This window comes from Ostrea edulis, chromosome 3 (genome assembly GCF_947568905.1).
Source record: "Ostrea edulis chromosome 3, xbOstEdul1.1, whole genome shotgun sequence".
NCBI lineage: Eukaryota > Metazoa > Mollusca > Bivalvia > Ostreida > Ostreidae > Ostrea > Ostrea edulis.
The window spans coordinates 70,154,109-70,173,320 of NC_079166.1; the positions used below are offsets into that span (position 1 = coordinate 70,154,109).

The 19,212-nt window shown below is 33.8% G+C and overlaps 1 protein-coding gene across 1 annotated transcript; it reads left to right on the forward strand.

The window, feature by feature from the left end:
• Positions 1–1,124: 1,124 nt before the first annotated feature.
• On the forward strand, positions 1,125–17,624 carry LOC130052783 (uncharacterized). The gene is made up of 4 exons (XM_056158751.1): positions 1,125–1,252; positions 4,434–4,472; positions 16,893–17,087; positions 17,264–17,624. Exons 1-4 carry the CDS (start codon positions 1,177–1,179, stop codon positions 17,455–17,457), a joined length of 504 nt encoding a protein of 167 aa, XP_056014726.1. The 5' UTR covers positions 1,125–1,176; the 3' UTR covers positions 17,458–17,624.
• Positions 17,625–19,212: the final 1,588 nt, after the last annotated feature.

Consider the following 19,212-nt stretch of genomic DNA (forward strand, 5'->3'; position numbering starts at 1 on the left):
CGATCTAACGAGAGGCTGTATTTGTAAATACTAATAATAGCCCAGTAGCTAAGTACTTCGTTACTAGCTTGAAAAAAGGGATGCATATTTAATTGCTGTGATACAATTTAGAAATTCATTTCAAAATTAAGGATTATCTCCCTCATGAATAGCTCCTATCCTTAGACGAATATGACTCCAGTTTTTCGCACTCTGTTGTCCCCTAAAATAGGTCTTACAAGTTTATTATTTCGGATATCAAAAATTGCGGCTTCAGCATCACTAGGCACCTGATCCCACCCCTGGTGTGTCCAGGGGTCAGTGTTTGCCCAACTATTTGTTTTGTATGGCTTATATAAGTTATGAGATTGGTCACTGTTCGTTATCTTCGCCTTTCACAGAAGAGACATTATTTTTCGAAATGCACATCTGGTGCATCAAAATTGGTACCATATAAGTTTTACATTATAGGAGTTATGAGATTAATCAATGTTCATTATCATCATCTTTCACCATTATAATGACCGTGGAATTTGTGTAGTGTTGTTTTCAAATGATATTCTTGAAACCGCAGGTGCTTTGATTCAAAACACCTTCCTCTTTATAACCTGCATCAGTTGATTTATTTTTGTTGAAAATATATCATGCATTTCAAAATTGTCTTGCATGTCCCTGTGGTTGAAACCCAAAAACATCTTATCTATCAGTAACTTAAATTTAAGCTTCGATTTAAAATGTAAAATCTTCAATCTTATAAATCCTATAAGAATACAATGGGTTGGATTTGTTTGATCTTCATCTGATGGATAAAAATTGGTTTGCTCTTCCTCAGATTTCTAACATTACAGAAATGTGTTAATCTACTAGGTACAGTTTAACAACTGTGAAAAACAAGGAACATTTCATTATTGATAAGAGAAAGATGAATTAATGAATTGTGTAGATTTTTTTCAAGTAAGACAAGTTTTAAGATCAATATTCAAAAATTAGATAATGATTAAAAATTCACAGCAATACAATAGATGGTTTCAAAATACAGTTGATATTAAAGCATGTACATGTAATTATTTTCTATTGATTTTAATACATCTGTTTATTCATAATCTTGTTTTTTTTTTCTTCTAAAGAACCATTGTGATGCCTGGTAGCGCTAGCTTCAGGTATTCCCTACGTATTATTTCAACGATATGCAGAAGAATGTGTGAAAGCTGTCGGAACTGTTGGCACGCTTTTTGCTCTTTTTTATATGGCTGGTTACCATGTCTTCGCGAAGGTAATAAGTAATTTTATATATCAATATATTAATGTAAAAATTAGAGGTAATAATATATATGCTTCTTCATTGATTAAATCGCATCAAATAGTAAATGTATTTCATTTAAATGACTCATCCGTACGGAATTGTCCTTAAATGATTATTCAAATATGTTACTTTTAATCATTAAACTGCTTTACATATTGTTTATGCCTCCTCATTCCTCCTTGGTACATATAAAAACAACCACATACTATTTTGAAAATTGCTAATTGATCAACGTTAATGACGTTGATTTATTTTAAATTATACAATTTATCGGTATCAAAATGTTGACACTCAAACACTTTGTCAGTAAAAGTCAATTATAGTCAAGTATCAAAATATATTGTTTTAACAAATATAAGATAGTTTATCACATGCAAGTTTGCCAGGAAAACAGTTCACATTGTTGAAATCACACTGTAAGATACCAACGTAAAAACTGGAAAACACCTTCCTGTCACTAAATAATATACAATGCAATATACATGTAAGTTGAATGGGAACATACAAAATAAATAAAATCGCGTCAGTGGCCAAGTGGTTAGGCTGTCAGACTCTCGACAGAAAGGTCGTGGGTTCGATTCTTGGCCGCAGCAGGGCTGACGTTGTGTCCTTAGGAAAGGTACTTTACATGAATTTCCTCACTCCACCCAAGTGTAAAAGGGGTACCTGGCTATAAACAGTGAAATATATTGTTAGAATGTTAGTGCTCTAGCGCATGTAAAGGCAGCTTGCACTGTATGCTTAACCATGAAGCTGAGAAAGTTCTAGATTGATATAAGGTCTACCGGGGTAATAATGTATTGCAAAGCGCTTTTAGCAGCATACGCTGAAAAATGCGCTATATAAAACCAATTATTATTATTATTATAACAAAACACTATATGAAAGGGGAACATGACGAACAGTGATCAATCTCGTAACTCCTATAAGCAATACAAAATAGATAGTTGTGCAAACACGGACCCCTAGACACACCAGAGATGGGATAAGGTGCCCAGGAGGAGTAAGCATCCTCTGTCGACCGGTCACACCTGCCGTGAGATTTCTATCCTGATCAGGTAAACGGAGTTATTCATAGTTAAAATCAGTGTGCGAAGAACGGCATAACAATCGGTATGAAACATATCAGACAACATTTGACCCAAGGATATGCTGTATTGACGAACTAGATGGTTATAGCGACCACAAAATTTGCGAAATGCTGCGAAATGCTGACTTCAATCGAGACTGTTGAAACCCCTGTACCATCAACTTGTTTGTCGGTAGCTTGCCTCGATTTAAAAACTGACTATACGCAGAACAAGCTCTTGCGTATCGAATCAGTTGGGATATATAAACACCATATGCAGGTGATAATGGAATATTGCTACATAGATATGGGAAGTTGACGGTGCAGAAGCTGAAATCATCCTGTTTGTCATACAGTTGAGTTGTCAGTTTGCCGTTAATGTCTACTTTCAGTAAAATATCTAAGTATGAAGCAGAAGTGGACGACTCCGTGGTGTCTTTTATTTCGAGCTCACGGGAATATATCGATTCGACATATGAATGAAAGTTATTATTGTTAATAGACAAAACGTCGTCGATATATCTAAATGTCGAATTGAAGGCCAAGCGAGATATTTTTTCTTCTCCGTAGTGTTTGAATAAATTCTGCTTCGTATGGATATCAAAACAGGTCAGCTAACAAAGGGGCACAATTCGTGTACACTACATCTAGAATCTAGTTGACAGCAGGTGGGGTCAAAATCCATTAGTGTAGAGGAATGTATTATAACTCCTCGCAATTCCGCGTATGATCAGTGTTGAAATCGATGCAGGCCACTAACAAACAAGTTGATGGTTTAGGGGTTTCAGCAGTTTCCTTTAAAGTCGGCGTTTTGCAAATTCCACAGCAGGTTTAAGATGTCCCGAGTAAAATTAAAACAAACATCATGAGATGTACCTCGGTGCACTTCACACTATATGACGTCACAATATAAAAGTATATCACGACGTACAGGTCTATAGTTGTATCGCGGGGATGTGCCATACGATTTTGTTACTATTTACTGCCGTTATCTAGTGTTCAAGCTGTATATGTTTAAATATGTTTGTGAGATGATTTTTCCCAGTTTTCTTTAATAATATATTAGCATTATATTTTTATATATAGTGTGCACTAAAGACTGTAAACTAATCTTTATATTACTTTGTGACCTTGAAATATCCCCCGATCTATATAGTCATTTAGAATTTTAAAAAACCAACGCATGTACATATCGACTCGGCACAGGTGAAAGATTACTATATTTTATTTCGATCAAGGCATGTTCATAAAGTTGCAGATTTGGGATCTTGAAATGGAAGGTAGAATATTTTGCCTCGTTTAGATACGATTTGGATGTGAATGTGGAAAATGCCTAACATTTGAGTTGAGATTAAGGAAATTGCTATATTTGGGAGGATATTGTACCGATCCGTATCACTTTTTTAAATTTACCATCTCAATGTCGACATATTAAGCCCAAACTGCGAATGATTTGAGTGCATCTTTCACCTGTGCCGAGGTGATAAACAACTAAAAATCTAGCGGATAAAAATAGCTTCACGTCACTTGTATGACGACGTAATAGTTAAGCGAAGGGTTTCCCTACGTGATACGATGTTTGTTTATGTATTGACAAACGATTTTTACTAAAAATATGCGAAGCTTGGATTTTTTTCCCTTTAATATGAATATGCCGTTATTATACTTGTTATTTTACTCAGGATACCTTAACCCTGCTGTGTCTATGGTCGTTATAAAAATCTGCCAGTACAACCTATCATTGGGTCAAATGCTATCTAGCGTGTTTTATACCGATTGTTAGACCGTTCTTGGCACTTTGATTTTAACTACGGATAACTCGGTTTACCTTACCAAGGTATAGGGCTCACGGCGGATTTGACAGGTCGACAGGGATGTTTACTCCTCCTATACACCTGATCCCACCTCTGGTATATCAAGGGATCCGTGTTTGCACAACTCCCTATTTTGTACTGCTTATATTAATTATAAGACTGATCACTATTCGTTATATTCACCTTTCATTTCACATACTATCATTTTTAGGTAGTTGTGTTCAATTTCTGGAATAAATTCATAAATATTTTTCCTCCTTGTCTTTAGACACAGAAAATCGTCATCTTCTGGCACATTCGATCAGTGGTAAGTCAAAAAATTTCAAATTAAGAAATGTGAAATTGGTAGAATGTAAATGCAACAGCATTGAAATTGCTTTCAGGTACGCGTCATTTTATTTACCTGCAGAGGTAATATATCATTTTCGAAACTTGTTAATTTTACTAGAATCAATCGTTGCCCTCAACAAAACAGATATCTCTCTGGAGTTCGAGAGTTGATCACCGGAACTGAAAGCTCAGGTAAGCTGTTCTGATCGGTTTTTTTGTCTGTCGTCTCTCTGTCCGTCCATCCGTAGACTTTTAACAATTTCATCTTCTCCAGAACCATTGGGCCAATTTCAATCAAACTTGGTACAAAACACCCATTGGTGAGGGGGATTCAAGTTTATTCAATTAAAGGGACATGCCATTTCCAAAGATAAGATGAAAATGCAAAATTGGGTGGGGTCATTTAAAATCTTTTCAAAAACCTCTGGGCCAGAAAAATTCAATTTTTTCTGAATACTTCTTCACAGAGTGTAAATTCAAGTTTTCTGAAATCATAGCCGGCGGGGTAGGATGAGATCAAAATAGGGAAAGTTTTATATTCAAATATGTAAGGACATTTTTTTTTTAAAGAATATTCTTAAGAACCCCAGGCTAGAAAGGTTTGAATTTACGTGCTAACTTCCTGACATAGTGTACATTCAAGTCTGTTAACCCCCTTCCCCACAATCACGCACTTTAACGCATATACCTTTGCCCCACAATCACGCACTTTAACGCATATACCTTTGCCCCACAATCACGCACTTTAACGCATATACCTTTGCCCCACAATCACGCACTTTAACGCACTTTCAATGCGCATTTGTATTTACTGCGTTTGACCGTTGATACAGCGAAAAGTGTTATTTTTTTTTAATATCTTGGGTTGTAAGACAAAATAATGATAAAATGAGCCATTTGCCAGATTTATTTGATAGTTCCAACAGTAGCAAAGAGATAGATTAGGGGATACACTACTACAACGCAGCTCCATTGTTTACTGACGGGAAAATCTAACGCGGTATTGTAGAGGAAATATTCATGTTTGATTTTATTTTCTTATTTCTATTATATATCTACAGGGTTATGAATATTACTGATTGTCAGGAAGATGATCATTTTATTTTAAAGTAGCATCAGAAAGAGGGGGGGGGGGTGTGTTAAAAATCCAACACAAAGTACATCATGAAATTCGTGGTATGCATAAGTTATGTATATCAAACAAAGGATAAAAAATGGGGAACATATTTTTCAAAAGACATATGCATATGTATTCTCCTGCGAGGCTAACACAACAACATTCTTATTTTAAACGAGAGAGTAAATGTGTGTAAATTTTCAATTTGGTAATTTGTAGTGTTGATAAAGAGACCCTAGTCAAAACCGTGCCTTTCAAAACTCGGCCGCACAGATTACGCAACCTTAAAAAATCATACTACATAAAAATTTACCGAAACAAATGAAGTCAGTAATGGACACGAAATCTAACATTTTTTTAGATTTTAAATGAAATGATTGGCAAAATGAAGTATATATGTAAGGGGCGAGATTTAAAGATCGATTTTGGATAAAAATCTAAATTCAAATAGTTAGGGGGAGGGGGGATGAAAATTTCTGTAAGTTTCTGTCATCCGGCATTGATTACATTAGTGGAAAGAGAGAAAAAACAACAAGTGACTGGTAAAAACCACATGATAATATTACATTTTAATAAACATTTTAAAATAGTTTTAATGTACACTTTCTTTTGTGAATAATAATGGAAAAGGTATACAGTGTTATTTATACTCGTTTGTCCTTACTTGTTATCGATTAGTTTCAACAATCATCATATTTAATTTATGCGGGGGGGTGGGGGGGAGGAGGGGGGGGGGGGGGTTGGTAAAATCTATGTGAATTTAGTTTTTTGTCAGACATGAACTTTTGATCTCGCCCCAAAATCTTTCTTTTTGTTTATCGTTATTTTTCGCAAGTGAATTCATTGATTTATCGAAGGCTTGGGTCTGTGCAATTTTCATTTCATTTCTAAAAAATTTTACTTTGCAATAAATGAAAGATGAATGACAGAATAAGTAGCAATTCTTAATATAAGGGGGGGGGGGGGGGGGGGTGCGCCTTCAATTTGGCAAAGTTTCAGGTAGAATTTGCAGATAAACCATGCCGCTTCGAACTGACAATTCCTCGTAAAACCCGTGCTTTTCAAAACTCCGATTGAACACGCGTGAAGACAGGATGTATTACGTAACCATAAAACCACACTGCTTATAAACACAAGCTCTCGACGTTTTAATAATATGTATAAAATGAAAATTAAATGTAACGAGAAGAGTAAATCCAAGGATGAATTTTTTTAAAAATTAAATTTACCATTGTCAGAATATCTTCCAAAGATTAAAACGATCTATGCAACAGGAATCTGCTATAAAAACACACACAAGAAGATTCAAACGAAAGCTTGGATTTACTTAAAATTTCATTAATTCATCTAATTTTATTGAAGACTGGTCGAGCTTTTGTTAAGATCTATGCAATTATTTTATCTCTTTTAAAAATTGAAGATTCATTTAAAAAGAAATATATGTTTAAGGAAAAGACACCGACTAGAATGTGACCAGCCTAACAAACCCGTTTATTCCCCGTGGCAGTATACTATCCCCCTATTGGTCAATAATGGACCTAAACAACTACAGTATATCAAAACACGCTACTATATAACGTGAATACTTCATTTTCCCACTTTTACTAGCGAACCGCGGGAAAATATATTTATCAAGACTCGGGCCCACTGGTAGACGGGAAATATTGCGCAATCAAACATAGATACACTGTAACAAGGCAAATACACATATGTAAATATTCTATCATTTAATTAAGATACAATTACCAGTAAAATGCGCATTTTCCAGCGCATAAAATGATTTGCAAAATGAATGGTGTCAAAATAAACACGGAAAGATTCATCGAGAATTTGAATTATCTTTCTCATAAGTCACTCAATTATGATGATTCATTTATCAAATATCTAATCAAATATCTGGGTTTTGGTTCAGATTTATTTAATCATTACTTTTAACCAATTCTAAAAGTGGGTACACTAGCTAACTGATATGTATGTTAAATGTAGAGATCTCCAGACAATATACTTAAATTGCTTATAATATTCAGTGTTTCATTGGATCAGTTGTTAAGTAGCAGTCCACGTAAGAATCATGCAGAATGTGGCACTCTGATAATAAAAGTACAATGTGTACATGTAAGTATTTATCAAATAATTATTATACCATAAATTTTATATTTTCTTTTATCACATTATGACTACTTGACATGGACCGTTTCATCCGGTTTTTGGAATAGAAGGAAAATAAGTGGTTTTAAATTTTAAATTCATTTTAATATAGAATTACAAATGCTGTGATAAGTTACATGTTCTTATTTCTGTCCAGACCAATCAATTTTTCAAGACATTAACATGTTTGACATGTACACACACTATCTAATTAATCGCAGTCGGGCGGAGATTGATGCAGTTTTAGTAAATGAACAATCCTCCCCTTCCACGAATTAGGACTTGAAGTTTGGACAACCTCCCCTTTTTTATTTCCTTGTCAATAATTTTAGACAAGACATATTCGCCCCCCCCCCCCCCTCCATTTTTATGTTGTTGAAAAGACGATGCTACGTGCCTGTAGGCCTCGCACCGATACAGCTCCTATTCGGAACATGCAGGACACCGCAAAAACAATTGCTAGGTGGTTACCGTGCATTTTTGAAATTTCTGTTCTAAAGTACACCCCCTCCCCCAAAAAACGTAGAGCGCGGAATACAGATACGGACTTCTTATTTATAGAACATGATGTAGTATATTCGTTTATTTTTATTAAGTAAACTTTGAATCAGTCGTCAGTACAAATGAATATGTTAAACTTTGTCTAAAACTAAATTGATTACGTTTTTTCTTTGAAATCAAGATGAAATTTTATGATTAGATTGTTTGAATTAAAACAAATAATATACAGAACATATTGAAGGGGAAAAAACCCCATTTGAAATGTAGATATATTGATATGATTTTTAAAAATACTAGTAGATAAGGAAGTATTCATTCGTGATATTTCTTTGTTATACAAACATACATGTACAATAATTAATCCAAAAAAAAAAATTATGAAGGAAAAAAATAAGGCGATTTTTGGACTATATATCTTTTCAAAAGAAAATATTTTATCCCATATTTATTGTAATTTTTCACTCCCAATTCGACAGTCTTAAAGTATCAGCTTTTATCAGAACTATCCGCGATAAACTAACAGAATATATAACAATGGAAAACGTAGTGAAGAAATGTGTTAAAAATTCCGAATTTTCACAAATCAACTTCAAAGCGCTGTGGGGAAAAGGTTAACGTCATCATTCAGCGGCGAAAGCAGATGTTACTGTTACGTCATAGGCGGCGTGATAGGCAAAGAGTTAAAATCATATTTTTGGGGGTAGAGTGGAGTCACAATAGGGAAAAAGGTTTTACATACAAATTTATACGGAAAATCTTTCTTTTTTAAAATCTGGTCGGAAAAGTTCAGATTAACATGTTAGCTTTCTGATATAGTGCAAATTCAAGTTTGTGAAAACCATGACCTCCAGACCTTGGATGAAACCACAATAAGGGACCAGAGATTTGCTTTAAAAAAATTCATCATAATCCTCGGGGTAGGGTAGGGCCATGATAGGAGATCAAAATGTTACATACAACTATATAGGGAAAATCTTCTTTAAAACCAATGCGCCAGAAAAGTTCAAACTTATATGCCAACTCTCTTACAGCATGACGTCCAGACGTATTGTGAGGTCACATAGGGTATCAAAGATTTACATTGGAATATATAGGAAAAAGTCTTTAAAAATCTTCTCAACAACCACTAGGCCAGAAAAATTCAAATCTGCATGAAACATTCCTAAGATAATGCAAGCGCAATTTTTTTTTATCATTATGGCCCCCCAAGGTAAGGTGGGAAAACAATGAGGGATCAAAGTTTTACATACGGGTATATAGGGAAGATCTTTAAAAATCTTTTCAAAAACCAAAGGGCGACAGGAGTGCAAATTTGCATGAAAGTTTTCTGACATGAGGAAATCCACGTTTGTGCAATCCATATGCGCCGGGGGTAGGGTGGGGACACAATGGGGAATCAAAGTGTTAAATGTTGATATATAGGAAAACATTTAGAAATATCTCTTGAACTAATTTAGCTAGGGATTGTATATTTTGCATATACAATGTATATTCTTTACGGAAAGACGTCTCATGTAATGTAATGTTGTGTGATCTTGTGACCTTGACCTGCACGTTTGACCTGCTTTTGATAAAATTATATTGAAGTATTCAATATGTGTTGAAAGTAAATCTTTCAAATTTTGTATCTGTATGTATTATGACAAAACAGTTAAAGAGGTTTCCACCTGAGATTTCGAGCAATGTCAATTTTTGGAAAGTGTTCTTTTGAAGTAGAATTAGGAAATTGAAAAGAACACCTGAGGTCGCAATGCTTGTTATTGAGCTACAGTGCTCTAAACATGACATTTTGACACTTAGAATTGACTCAAGATTTATTCAATTAAACTTAATTTGTCTGTTGGTGTCAACACAACATAAGCAACACAAATCAATCATTACATAAAATCGATACATAATCATGTCTTCCAACTATACAGATAGAGAAATTAATACAATTAATGAAAATAAATTATGACCGATTTGCACTTGATATGCGAAAAAAAAAATCATGATATCAAATCTGATAGTTTATCAGGAAACATTAGGAGTGATGTCAATTTATAGTATTTCACATAATTTACATGGGCGTGTCTTAAAATTTGAAATGGGACTAAGAAAGGGGTGAGAGATCAATTTTTAAATTATTGGTGAAAATACTAAATTTTTATATAAAATTTCGAGTAAATTATTACAAACTTTTTAAAGAAATAGTGCTCTGTTTGGACAAATAGAACAACAAAATTTAACAAATTACAACATTTGAACTAGTTCAAAATCCCACTATTTGTATCATAAATTCTAAAACTGAAATACACGTATAGGAGTATAAACGTAGAAAATATATTTGATTTCATGAAACAGAAACTGTAAAATCACGCATATTTAGAACTTTTTGATTAGGCAATCTTCCGCCACAAAATATAGTCCATGCCAAACTCTTTCAAAATTTGAATTGACACAAAAAAATTCAACTGGATAGGGTTTAGTAATAGATGTGTAATTTGTTTGCACCAATGGGATCAGTATTGAACCACTAAATACATAGTTATAGCATCCTGCGCAGTTGTGCTTGAAAGATCAGTAGCTAACTTCCTTAAATCATATTATGACCCTTGAACTTGTGATTTTAAACACTGTTTGTCTGCTAAGTAGGTCATACTTTTCATAAAACATAATCTATTAAATATACCCGGAGCTATTTTAGTTGGGATTTCATTTATATGTGTACAGATTCTTTATGGTGCGATTTTATTTTGTGAAGTAGTTTGACCTTTATTTTGACCTTGACCTGGAAGTTTGACTTACTTTAAAAGAAATCTGACCTATTCAATATCTCCTAAACTATCTGAGATATGTCTTACATGTTCTGTATATAACTTTCTTATGGCAATACCTATAATTTCATACAAACATTTTTGACCTTGTGACTTTCATTTTTTTTTTGGGGGGGGGGGGTCATACAACATTTATTCACATTATGACAGTCAGGGTTTTAACATCATGCCCTTACAAACCCACCTGACTAGGGGGTACAGGGTATTTTATCTATCATTTACTCACACATCCACTCCAATAGGCATTCATTCAAAGATAGGAAAAAAGAAAGAGAATTAGAAAGGAATGAAATTACTCTGGCTTATCATATGTACACTATACAAAATAATATTAATCTAATAGGTTGTCACAAACTAAACGTTTTAAATGTATAACAAATGTACTGTTATGACATTGATAATAACTTCCGATGATATACATAGGCTAATTAATATATACAATTACATATTATATATTCTGGATGATCTAAAATCTATAAATCTTTTAATTTATGAAATGTATTTCATTTCTTCTCAAAACCATCTACATTATCATTTTTGCATGCTAACTGCCTTTCTACTTTGTACACATTTGTCCAAGTGGTAATAAAGTTATTTAACAAAGGCGGATTGCCTCTACATTTGCAACAATACACAAAGTACTTTAAATAATAATTAATCAAATTGATCATTTCATTTTCTGAGCTACCCAGCAAAAAGGTTTTTTTATCAACAACAATATTAACTGAAAAAAAATCCCTAAACCAAGACTGCACATTCTTGAAAAATAAAACAACATTTTCACAGTCATACAAAACATGCTCTATTGGTTCCCTTTCTTTTACACAAAACGAACATAAATCGTTGTTTATTTTCTTTATTTTGAAGAAAAATAAATTTGTGACTAAATTTTTAGCTCTTCTGAGCCGAAAGCTCAAAGAGCTAATACTATGGCCATTTGTGCGGTGTGCGGTGTGCGTAAACTTTTTAGAAAAAGGGCTATAACTCAAGAACCCCTTGGCCAATTTTTTTCAAATTTGTTACAGGGTATCATTGGCCCAAGGGCTTTCATACACACTAAATAGAGGGATGTGACCCTTTAACAAGGGGAGATAATCAGGAAAATACAAACAAAAGTAGTGGTTGCTAAAAAATCTTCTTCTCAAGAACCACTGGGCAGATTATCACCAAACTTACACATAAGGATGAGGATATGTTGTAGATTAAAAATTGTTCAAGGTATTACCCTGGGGCAAAGGGCGTGGTCTCAAGGTCACTTCAAAGTTGACCTAAATTTATATTTCCTTAAATCTTTGATATTTTAGTCATTATAAGGACTAGGATCATCAAATTTTGACAGTTGATGCATCTTAGGACCTTGTGTCAAGTTGTCTCAAAAGTAGGTCACGGTGACCTACTTTTTGAATTTTGCAGGTATTTATTTTAAAATTAATTTTGATGCATATCTTGGACACTTTGAAGCCTATGATCATCAAAACTTGTCAGTTAGTGGATCATGGGACCCTGAAATGCGTCAACTGAAAAATAGGTCACCGTGACCTACTTTCTGAATTTTATGGGTTATCATTTATAGATATATTTTAAGTTGTTCTTTCCAATACCGAGAGGTTTAGAATCACCAAATCTTGTAAGTTGATGCATCTTGAGGCCTTGAAACATATTTATAAAAAAAATAGGTTACAGTGACCTACTTTTTGAATTTTGCAAATATTCAAATTTCACATTTTCAATTTTAGATGCATGTTTTGGGCACTGTAAAACCTAGGATCATCAAACTTTGTCAGTTGATGCGTCTTCAGTCTTCGGTTTGTGTCGACCAAAAAGTAGGTCACCGTGACCTACTTTTGGTATTTGACAGCTAAATTACTATATTTCAGACACTATTTGACCTACAATCATCAAACTTTGACAGTTGATGCATCTTGAGTCTACGGAGTGTGTCGACCAAAGAGTAGGTCACCTTGACCTAGTTTTGGAATTGGACGGCTATATTTATATATTTCAGATACTATTTGACCTACAGTCATCAAACTTTGTCAGTTGTTGGGTCTTCCATGTTCGAAGGGTTTCGACCAAAAAGTAGGTCAACTTGACCTACTTTTGGAATTGGACGGCTATATTTATATATTTCAGATACTATTTGACCTACAGTCATCAAACTTTGTCAGTTGATGCGTCTTGCATGTTCAAAGGGTGTCGACCAAAAAGTAGGTCACCTTGACCTACTTTTGGAATTGGACGGCTATATTTCAGATACTATTTGACCTACAGTCATCAAACTTTGTCAGTTGTTGGGTCTTGCATGTTTGAAGGGTGTTGACGAAAAAGTAGGTCACCATGACCTACTTTTGGAATTGGATGGCTATATTTATATATTTCAGATACTATTTGACCTACAGTCATCAAACTTTGTCAGTTGATGGGTCTTGTATGTTTGGAGTTCGCTGACCAAAAAGTAGGTCACCATGACCTACGATTGGAATTTGACAGGTAAATTTCAATATTCAGATACTAATTGGTTTAAAATCATCAAACTTTGTCAGTTGATATTTCTTGGGTTTTCAAAATGTGTAAACCAAAAAGTAGGTCACATTGACCTACTTTTTTAATTCTTAGGATTTAACTAAAGATTTAAAATACTAAGAGGCTAAGAATAGAAATGGTGGGGTTGTACAATTTATCAAAAGAGCGATTCTAGGCCCTTGGGCCTCTTGTTTTGATTTATACGATATTGTAGCCACTGTAATTTTGTATCCTTTGTAATAGTAAAAACATTTTTATTAATTGTATTCCACTCTTCTTGAGAGATATCAAATTGTATATCCCACTTCTTTTGACCTGTAGGTTTTTCTTCACTATGATTAAAAATTTGGTAGTTTTTTTTTTGTTTTTTTTTTTTTTTTTTCTTTTAAAATATATGAAAGGGGCTATATGTAGAGGAATAGTAGGTTCTTGAACTTTTATAAACTGGTTTATTCCATTAACTCTCATTGCTTTCTTCAATGCTTGTCTTAAACCAAAAAATTCCAAAAAATGAGATTTTACTTTATACATTTCCATGAATTGATTATAATTCATGATATCTCCATTCTCATCTAACATTGAGTTAACTGTATATACATTATTTTCACACCATTCTTTCAGATATAAAGTTTTTCTATTTACCTTCATGTTTTCATTGTACCATAAAACACTATTAACCATACGTTCAGAAGATTTTTTTTCTCAAAAAGACATTTCCAGGATTTAATTACATCCCTCCAAAACATATTCTTTGATTTTTCAAGTTTTTGTAAAGCATACAACGGTCCAAATTTAATAACATTACTTATATCAACTTCTGCTCCTATAATAGATTGCCACTTGGCTGTATCAAAGAGAAGTTTTTTAATCCATGACAATTTTAGACTTGCAATAGAGTTTTCAATATTTACCATATTTAATCCTCCTTTGTCATATTCTCGTGTGACGACTGATTTTTTAACTTTTGCGACAGGACTTTTCCATAAAAACTTGAAGAATATTTTATTTAACTTGTCTATGATGTCTTTAGATGGATTTGGTAATGAAATAAATAAGTGTACCAGTTTTGAAATTGCTAATGATTTAATCACTGTAATACGCCCTATAGGAGTAAGATTCCTTCTTTCCCAATGTTTCAAAAGATTTTGAATAGCAATAATTTTTTTATCAAAATTTATTTTTACTGTTTCACCTAAATCAACATCAAATTCCATTCCAAGAACTTGGAATTAATTATTGCCCCATATCAATTCTTTATCTTCCACTAATCTTTTTACTGAATATCTCTTACTACCAATCCATACCACTTGACTTTTACTATAATTGACAGTTAGACCAGACATCTCTTTAAAATCTTTAAGGTCATCTAATGTAGCCTCTAAAGATTCCTTACTACCATCTAAGAATATAGAAGTATCATCTGCAAATTGTGAAATTAAGTGAATTATATTACCTATCTTAATACCTTTTACCTTTTCATTACCTTTTAGTTTTATTGCAAGTATTTCTACACATAATAAAAACAGGTAAGGTGAGATTGGATCCCCCTGTCTACAACCATGCCTATTTTGAAACCACCTTGATAAATTTCCACCTTGGTTTATTGTTGTTGATATGTTATTGTAAAATACTGTGATCCACTTAATAATAGATTCACCAAAATTGAAAAATTTTAACACTCTTATTAAAGAATCCCAAGAGACTGTATCAAATGCTTTTTCAAAATCTATGAGGAGGATCATGCCAGGAATATTTCTAACTTGAGTGTAATTCATTATGTCATAAATTAATCTTGTGTTTTCTGAAATATTTCTTCCTGATATGAATCCAGTTTGGTCTCCACTGATTAATTTTGGGAGAACAGATTTGATTCTACCTGCAATACATCCAGATCCTATCTTATAAACTGTATTGAGTAAGGTAATAGGGCGCCAAATTTTGAAAAAAAAATTTTGGTTTGTCCGGTTTTGGTAAACATGTAATGATCCCTTGCTTTTGTGTAATTGACAGTTCTCCCTTATTATAACCAGAATTTAATGCCCTTGTAACGAAGATTCCAAGGTCTTTCCAAAAAAATTTGAAAAACTCAGTAGTGAAGCCATCACTTCCTGGACTTGTATTATTTTTCATTTTTTTTAATAGTGTTTGTTGTTTCCTGATAAGTTATCTCCCCCTCTAGGATTAAATTTTCATTTAATGACAATATAGGAACATTTCTAAATAATTCGTCATTTTCCCATTCACGTAAATTTCCCACAGTTGTTTTATTTTCATATAAAATACTTTGAAATTTGACCTGCATGTACTTTTGACAAAGTGTAATCTATTAAATATTTTCAGAAGTGCTCTGGGTACATGTAATACTCATATTTTGCATTTTATATTGTGTGTATAGATTTCTTATAACAAGGTCTTTCGTATTATGCCACGATCTCTGACCTCGGTCTTATCCGGAACAGTAAGATCATGTTAGTCATATTGGTGTTTAGGCATTTCTGTCTAATATGAATTCATATACAGTTACGATTTGATCCTTTGGGTCTAGGTTGGGGCCACAATATGGGGTCAAAAGTTTTCATGGGGAAAACAGATTGATGAAAATCTCTTAAAAATCACAACAGCTGAACAATGGCAGGACCAATATGACTCGGGTGAGCGATGTGGGCCTCTTGTACAGGTTAGATAAATTACCTGCATAGGTTTGGAGAATTGTTAAAAGTATATCTAAAATTATTTTCCAAAAGTGCATATATAAAGGTAAATCACGCGGAATAGTGAGACACGATTAGTGTGCATGTCAAATGATTGAAATAATCCTACATTTATACAAAAGCAATTGATTGTAGAGCACAAATTTACAATTATTGATTTTTTTCATTATATATTAAATGAGATTTTGCTCTCAGCTACATGATTATTAATCATAGAATGAATTTAGTTTGTCACCTAGAGATTCTTCGTTCGTTTTGATTTATTCAGCTAACATGCATGAATAGCGAACCCTTTGCCCACCATTCACAGATGAAATTTTCGGTATCTGACTTCAACAAATAGACGAAGAAAAATTAATAGCAAAGAGAAATTGTTTGTTGATGAAGTCACAAGAGAGGCTAACACGGTCTAACACTGGACGTTGTTTTCTATTCCAAATTGTCACGATACACGTCCGCTTTTGTCATCTTACAATAACGATATTGATTATGGTGTTTAGTGCATTACATAAATGAGAATTGTTGCAAAGTTCAACTACATGTTTTCTGAAATCATACATTCCATTATATGATGATTTCAGCAATAGCTACCTGTCAACCACAACTGTGTCAAAGGATTTTGGACTCATTCTCGCAACTATACCTGCGTTCTACCACACAGAGCCTAGATTGGGACGTTTCAAATACGGTTAATGGCAAAACAGTTGTCATTTGTGCAAAACTTTCAAGACTGCAAGATGATATACAAGCTACTCTCAACCGCCTCGATGTCATGGGTATTTGACAAGAGTTTTCTGGATATTTTTTGTTCAAATCATGAATGGATAAATAGTTTGATTAAGAGCAGACTGTATAAATCCTGCACCAACAATTCTATCAAAATGGAATTATAATAGTGGCTGTAAACATCATAAAAAGTGTAATGAAATGTGCTATTAATTTTTACTCACAGGAAATTCGAAGATTATGTTAGTAGTGATTCATGCCTGTGAGCAAAATGTCACCCCGGACACTTTGCTGATGCACCGACCAGATGATAGAGTGACGTCATTTACTAACGTCATCTACAGTACATCGACAGATGCTTGTTATGACTGTCTTACCAACAGAGAAGCAGCCACAGACATTAAAAGATTTATCAAATAATTTCTTATATTATGTATTGTATTTTATCAATGCAAAATTAAATGGACTCTCTCACAAAACATTAAAGTACATGTATTCTAAACAGAATAAATTTAGTTTGATATTTTGCAGTCAATTATAATGTGGTCTTCTTGTCAATATCAAAATACTTCAATCTTTAGGATACTTAAATCAGCCACCGTAGAAGTCAAACTGTCTTTGTCTTTTACAGATATGATGTGTAATACATACATACAATAACAAAATATTTGATTGATTGGTTGTATCTTGCTTAATGTCCCTCTCGAGAATTTTTCAATCATATGCAGATGTCACCAAGACCGGTGAAGGGCTTCAAATTTAAACCTATACTCGGTGCATACATCCATTGACCTGTGAGGGTTCTTTAGCGTGCACACTTACTGCGACACGGGACATACGTTTATAAGGTCATCTACGAGGACCCGTGACAATCACACCTGATGCCGAGCGTTTGGCGATGGAAATGTCACTACCTGTTTTAACGAGTTAGGTCTGTCGCGGCCGGGATTCGAACCCTGACCTTCAGCATGCGGGGCGAGCGATCTACCTCTAGACCACAGCACATATTTGATGTGTAATACATGCATATAGTAACAAAATATATCACATAGGGTAACTTCCATTCTTATTCATGTACGACCGCAAGTTACCCGAGTAGCAATCTATCAGAGAGTTTCAACTTTTATTTGACGTATTGTGACATTTCAACTTTACCCAAGTAATCCTGCATTTTACGAGGATTAGTTTTGTAGCAACATGTGTCAATATTCTAACAATGGATGTGATTAATTGGAGCCGTATACATGAGGTTGAGAAAGAGCATTGTAATATTTACCCTACTAACTTGCATATGAACCGACGTCACTCATATAGATTTCCAAGGAAAGGTGAGACTGGGTGCTTTTGACGGCTATATTCAAAATAGATTGAAGCTTGAAACACCAATTTTCCAAACCAAACATTGGGACATCCTTCTGTTTAGGTCCGGGTCGTCCGCTTTGCAATTAGTAAACTTATAGACTGTGCTTTTTCAACAAAAATAGATATCTATGTCTAGTGATCAATCATCCAGAGAATTACTTTGTTTTAAAAACACCACTCATTCCACGCACTCTGAAGTAAAAATTGAAAAATATGCTGGAATTCCTCATTAACAATATATTCGTAGTATTTGGTTATCAGGTCTTCTAACAATCTGTCGGAATTTCCATGGGCACGAATTGTGCTCCTTTGTAAGCATACATGTTATTATATTCTTATGAAGCAAATTTATTCGAAACGTTCTACGTGAGAAGAAAAAATCTCCTGATTGGCCTTCAATGCGATATTTACATATATCGACGACGCGTTATCTATTAAGAATAACAATTTTCATTCATATGTCGATTTGATATATCCCAGTGAAGTCGAAATAAAAGGCACCACAGTCGTCAGCTTCTGCTTCATGCTTAGATATTTGATTGAAAATGGATATTTCAGCGATTTTTCGCATGTGAGAAGCAGTATATGATGTTTGACGGTTGATTATAACCCAGAAATGGACTTTCTTTCCAGTTCACCATGACGATGAGAGAGGTAAGACCTTGACAGAGTTGCTTATAAACAGTAGGGATCTAATTATCATATTTTATTTTTCTCCGAAATTTTCAAGAGATGCAGCTGGTAAAAAAGAAAACCAAGATGGCGGCGTGATATACCTTGTGAATATTATGTTTACAGGAAGACATTTCTTTT

Excerpts from the sequence above, each read along its gene's own strand:
- LOC130052783 (XM_056158751.1), top strand. The coding sequence starts at position 1,177 with ATGTGTGAAAGCTGTCGGAACTGTTGGCACGCTTTTTGCTCTTTTTTA. Across the intron at positions 1,253-4,433 it reads GTTACCATGTCTTCGCGAAG|ACACAGAAAATCGTCATCTT; the intron begins GTAATAAGTAAT and ends CCTTGTCTTTAG. Across the intron at positions 4,473-16,892 it reads TCTGGCACATTCGATCAGTG|CAATAGCTACCTGTCAACCA; the intron begins GTAAGTCAAAAA and ends TGATGATTTCAG.